The following is a 6,129-nucleotide window of genomic DNA, read 5'->3' as shown; positions in this document are numbered from 1 at the left end:
TATACTACACAGGCCGAAGCGTGACAGACATATTCACAGTAGACGGGCCCCAGTCCGTCCACTGATACACAGAAACAAAGTCAGTTTTTTTTTCTCTTAAAAGTAAGAAAATTAGTAAGGCCTCCACAATGTCACCTAATTAAATATTATTTTTTAACATGTTATGAACACACTGATCCTTTTTCTTTTTTTAATATATATATATATATCTATATATTTCTTTTTTATTGCCAGTGGTTTGATAATTTAGCCATAGCTTCTGAAATAAAAGAAAAGAACCTCAACACAGACTACTACTTGACAATGTGTCCTCAGGTCAACAGATGAAGATGACAACCACTGTCAGTACAAACAGAATGGAGCCTATATTTAAAGGCCATACCACAAACAAACAAAAGAAACGTATTACAAGTGCTTGGATCAGTACTTTTTTTAGACACCCAACATTTACAGTAAAGAAATGTGAGTCCAACTTAACACATACCCTAATATATAACTACTGGAATTGGCAACGTGTTGTGTCTCCACTCGATCCACCCACCCCACTCACTGGGTGCAGTGCCAGAGAATGACCGTGTCCTCTAAACCGATAACGTCCGTCATCATAGTTAGAAGTGGCTCAGTCCTGGATCCTCCAAGTTCAGCGTTCTTGTAGGGGCAAGTTAACCTCTGGTAACAATCCAGTCTCATGTTTGTCCTTCTCTAAACTCCTGGCAAAGTCTCAGTTGTCCATCAGAAGTGAGATATCCATACAGCTACAGCACTATTCTAAGCTTCTTCCACACAGCAAGCTTAGGGTGGTCAGCCAGTCTAAAGCTCTGCCTTCCACATTCCTTAGTCAGTGCCACTGAAGCTGGAGCACTTCTACAGCAGGCTGCCCGGCCACGAGACGATGGTCAGGGTGATTCTGCCCCGAAGCTCCTTTAGAAGGCGCACCAACGCTGTGTGGGTCATCCCCCATGTGCTCTTCCCATTCACCTCGAGCAAGATGTCCCCACACCTACGCAGAACAAGAAGTTAATCGACGGATATAAACCGCAACAAAAAAAAAAGGAAAGGACAAGATTTTGCATGCGCAGCTGGTCTAAAACATTTTCTCATTTTCTTCTTCAGGCAGTAATAAGTGATATACATAGGCTGAATACCTTATCCTGCCATCGTTGTAGGCTGGCGTCCCCTCCACGATGGAGCGGATAAAAAAGGATTGATTGCAGTTGACCTCTTCCTGACCTCCCACGATACTGAAGCCCAGGCTGCCCGAAGTGCTCCGCCGCAGGACGATGTCTTTGCAGCAGTAGAGATGCCTGCATGAGCCAAGAGAGGGATTAAAAACACTAATCTCTCAACTGCATCTTTAATTTATACATACACATGTATATTTATATATATACACTCTATATCCATTCAATGCGTGCAGTAGATAGATAGCTGAAAGCAGCCCCGCTCAGAAGACAAAGGCCTGGCTTGCTCTTTGAATGAAGATGGGATGTGAAACAATGAGAATAGCTGGACTCCTATATCAGTCACATTAAGATAGCCCAGAGCTGAGTGAACATTATATTCAAATCCTTTTAGATGCACCGCTGGTCCAGACTACATTCCCATGGAGACTCAGTGCTGCATTTTGAGTCTTTATCAATTCACTCTTTGAAGGAAAAACACATTTTTATTTAACTTGAAGCAGCAGCAGCAGTTGTTTGTTGCTGTGACATTGCACCACTGTCTTCCTGACAACACATTATAGTAAGATAAATTCATATGTTGCAATCCGAGGGAAAGTTTTTCATTCTCAAAAGTCTGACTGATATAATAGTGGTGGATATGTAAGCTAAAAAGTTAGTTTGAAAGTATAATGAGCACTCTCTCTCTCTCTCTCTTTCTCTATCTCCAGCTGGCTCTGTCAGAATTTCAGCTGGCACCAGCTGGCATAGGTCACCAGGACCAGTGTGTATGTGCGTGTGGGGTGTAAATTATACTGGACTCAGAAAAAGAAAGGAGTGGAGAAAGTAGGGACATGTATATGGAGTGCTCACCTGGGTAGCTGCAGCCATGACACCCACACTGGGGAGTAATCGTCATTGGGCAACGGGCTCTTGGTGCTGTCTGTGGGTGAGGGTGTGAGACAGGGCGGCAATGCGCACTCTTGCAGGCTTTCCTCCGGAGGACGCATCTCCAAGACCTTGAGCACCACGGGAGAGGAGGTGTTCTTCAGGTTGGCTACGGCTTCACCTCGCGTCACCCCCGTCAAGTCCACGCCGTTCACGTTTAGCAGGATGTCACCTGTGAGGGGAGGAAGAGGACAGCACGGCTCATCCTCTGCTCACGGTCGCTGCTCTGCATTGCTTTTTCAAAAAGGACCTCACAGGACAGGGACTCATCATCTGTCTGTTTAATATTCAACAACCTTCCCTGCTACAACACAAAGGGATGGAAATCAGGCGCCACCTGTGCTTTAAAAAGCCTTGCAGTGATGAAAGTGGTGCAAAGAAAAACAGACGGCACGGTCCAGCTTGCTAGTAAGCAACTGAAAGGACACGTTTGCCCCCGCGCGAATATGCAAATGCAAATGAATAGTTTAATACACAACACACAAACATGTTTCATAACCGCGCAAACAAGGACAGCTGCTGCTGCTGCTACGTCCCATATGAATATAGTAATGTGCACTTTGAACCATGCACAAGACAAACAGACTGAATTTACTTTAGTTTTTATGAAGTCTCTATGCTACTGTTATTATCCGTTGCAGCATTTCTCTCATTCCTCTCATAAGCAGAGCCTCAGGCAGGCGGTATTGAGTTTAATGACAGGCTTAATATGTTCATGTTGTAAGATGGATATGCTGGAATCAGCATCCGGGCTGAAATCTGTCTCTCCCCTGCCTTCAGCTGCATCATAGGCTATAGACTGCTGCTGTTACATCCATTTATTTGTGTGCCGCTCCGTGTTTTGCTCTATTTCAGAGCTGACTGACTTCATATAATGAAATAATGAAGTACTCCACAAATGCTCCTCTGGAACGCAATAAGTCCTTAGTACTGCTGTGCTAATGTTTGTTTGTGTTTTTGTTTAAGTGTGTTAGAGCCAATTTGCAGAGCAGTGAACCACGACAGCGGCAGCGCTGAGTTTTTCTGCTGTATGAATGAACTTCATAATGAAACACGAGTCTTAAGTGTTCATCAATCACTCTGTCTGTTATATACAGAGTATTCATCATCAAAGCCAAAGCCATGACAGTCTGCCTGCCATAAGCGTGAGACAAACCTCACGGAATAAATACTCACTCCACTAAATGAGTAATTATTTGCACAAAAGCGCCGAACATAATATTCCTTTGCAATAAAACATGTGAGTAATAGTCGGATAATTAGAAGACTGAGTGTGCAGGTAAGTAATGGGAAGAGACATCCAGGGATTCATTAGCGGTTCTTTATTACCTTTGCGGATGGAGCCCTCCTGTCCCACCACTCCGTCCGAGTCCACGTTTGTGACATAAATGGGCAGGTCCCACCCTCGGCTGGACATGCCGCCCGCCACCGTCATACCCAGAGAGTCGTACGGCTCCTTACTCAGACTAACTGTCTTCTCGTAGCATGCAGGCTTCTGACAAGAGTCCTTCAGACAGAAGACAGACAGAGAGAGGTTACAGCAGAGGGTAAATTAATAATAGAGAAGCAACAGTGCTGTTTTTTTTGCCCCAATACCATGTACTTATTTATGTTACATCATAATTGACGTTGTCACGGAGGCGTCTTTCTTTGTGTATTCACATTCTCCTAAACATAATAACTCAAGACCAAACATGATATGAACTTAATTGTTACACCAAGGGCACCTTCCATACACTACATAATCTAATTGGATTCTGGAGCTGCACATTTGCATATTAATAAGGACTGTTTTCTTCCCTGGGACTTGCGATAGCCCCTTAATGGTAGGAGAAGTCATATAAACACTGCCCATGCTGTGCAATGGGAACAAGAGTCCAATGCTATAGTTGCTAATTAATGAATGACCTCATTAGTATAACTGGTAATGTATAATGTATGCTGGTTATTAAGATCGGGTGCCTATTCACTGTGTCCGCGTTGGAATGCGGAGGAACTGATTTATTCTTCGACGTCGTGATGTGCGATTTGGTCGGGTGATCGAGGCTGCGTGTGGGATAACGCGCATGAGGTTTTATTTATGGCGAGCGTGTTTGTGTGTCAGATGGGAGAGGGCGAGGAAGAGCGGAGTAGTAATGAATAACACGCAGACACATTGAGGTTGATGGGACGGAGCTCGCGCTGCTTCGCTAATGTGCTGCATTCACACATTTCTGCTGCGCTCACGAGAGATCACTTGCGGTCACATGACTGACCCCAGGACGAGGCACTGACTATAGCCGTGTAAACACTGTGCACACTTGCTGCCTCCCAACACAGAATATACAGAATATTTAAAGGAATAGACAGGTCATAGGTCCCAATTGAACACATTGCCCAAGAATTAATGATACATTTGTGTGTTCGTGGGTTGTGTACTGGATTGTTTTTCCCTACAGTGACTTTTAATTGTTATTTGGTAAGGTTTAGAGGTGCTGGTAGGATTGTGTCCCCTTAGGACAGAGCCTGCTAGCTCTGTCTCTTTATGCTGAGCTAAACTAACTGGCTGCCGGCTGTAGCATCATATTTACTGTCTGAGAGAGACGTGAGAGAGGTATCAATCTGCTCTAATATTCAGCCAGAAAGACGTGAATGAGTGTGTTTTCCAAAACATCAAAATATTTCTCTCCTGATATTTAGCCCAAATATATGATGTTTGAAAGGAGGGATGTTTTTTTAAAGGAAAGTGATTTACAGAAGCTCTTAAACCAAATTTTAAATCATACATTTTCAGCTTGAGAAAGTGATTCGAAAGAAATTTATCCCGCAAGGTGTAGCTGGTAAATGGATCATTATGAGAACAAGAAAGTTTTTACCAGGTTCAGTAAAGAACTGGGTTTAATCTTTCAGGGAAGCAAAGCAGAAGATACTTTAAATACGTTTTCCGTGCGGTGAAAAAAAAAGATGTGGATGCGAGAGGAAGACTGCCTGCTGCACTGCTTGAATGACACGCTCAGCTTTGATGGGAAAATAACACCTCCATGGATCATTTGCACCTTAAAGGGAATATTTATCATGGGAAGGGGGAGACGGGGGAACAAAGCTCCTTTCTGTGTTATTCGTACTGTTCTTATCTCGTGCGCGTGCGTGCATGTGCGCGTGCTGCTCACCAGTAGTGTTTGTTCTATATCGACAGGGGAATATGGTGGGGGACCGTCCATGCCCCACGGAGCTTCTTGTAAGATGTCTGGGGTAGGCAGGCAGATCTGACGAGACACTATGAAATGGACACCCTCCTCGCTTGCCTGTGGAACATCGAGAGACAAAGTTTAGACGAGAGCTGCAAAAGATGCTAAAGCAACACACATTGCTTCAAGAAAGATTGATAAAACTGATTGTTGCTTTATCTTCAATGCATAAACATGAGAGCGCTATCAGTCTTTTTATCTGACTCTAATTTTATTCATGATGCTCACTGCAATGGAATATTACAATACAGTGAGCTTCATGAACCCAATTTCATATTTTGCTGGCATCTATTAGTAATCTATTCCTCTCTCTGTGATTCAGACTCTTATTGAAATGCCACTCCAGCTACATTCATTTGCAAATTCACATGCAAGTGGTCCAACAGTCACACAGACTGGCCGGCTGCCCCACCCCATCCTCCACTCTGTTTCCTCTGCTCTCTGCAGCATAGAGCTGACTCCTGAATTAGCCAGTCCAGCCCATTATCGCCTTAATTGGGCTAATTTAATTTCTTCCCTGCCAGTTCTTAATCTCTGACAGAAACTCGCCCGCTCTGAGAGGCCATGTTGGCTCCACAGAGACCCCAGAAGAGCCAGTCAGACTGCTCAGACAGGAACTTCGGGCCCAGAGACCCTGCACAGACAGCCACAAACACACTGCAATTAACCGGGATTAACCACAAGCACACCATCGTTGACTGGCATCAACCAGGAACCAGAGGCAGCCGCATGGCCCGGTCCATCAGGGAACACCACAATTAAACACTATTAACTGCAGTGAGTGCAGACACAAC

General features: G+C 44.3%; 1 protein-coding gene across 4 annotated transcripts in view; it reads right to left on the bottom strand.

Moving 5' to 3' along the window:
* Nucleotides 1–230: 230 nt before the first annotated feature.
* The window catches only part of lnx1 (ligand of numb-protein X 1), a 32,231-nt gene continuing 26,332 nt past the window's right edge, over nt 231–6,129 (bottom strand). For 2 of the 4 annotated variants that reach the window (XM_010731009.3, XM_010731010.3), the window contains exons 7-11: nt 5,258–5,392; nt 3,438–3,615; nt 2,034–2,280; nt 1,146–1,304; nt 231–1,000 (exon numbers count right to left, since the gene is read on the bottom strand). In XM_010731009.3, the coding sequence (XP_010729311.1) occupies nt 865–1,000; nt 1,146–1,304; nt 2,034–2,280; nt 3,438–3,615; nt 5,258–5,392 (855 nt within the window). In that variant the 3' untranslated portion in view covers nt 231–864. The remainder of the gene's footprint in view (nt 1,001–1,145; nt 1,305–2,033; nt 2,281–3,437; nt 3,616–5,257; nt 5,393–6,129) is intronic. The other 2 variants (XM_010731011.3, XM_010731012.3) reach the window with 1 other exon arrangement.

This window comes from Larimichthys crocea, chromosome XVII (assembly GCF_000972845.2).
Source record: "Larimichthys crocea isolate SSNF chromosome XVII, L_crocea_2.0, whole genome shotgun sequence".
NCBI lineage: Eukaryota > Metazoa > Chordata > Actinopteri > Sciaenidae > Larimichthys > Larimichthys crocea.
Note: the sequence above shows the minus strand (reverse complement) of the source record. Positions and strands in the feature narration are given on the sequence as shown.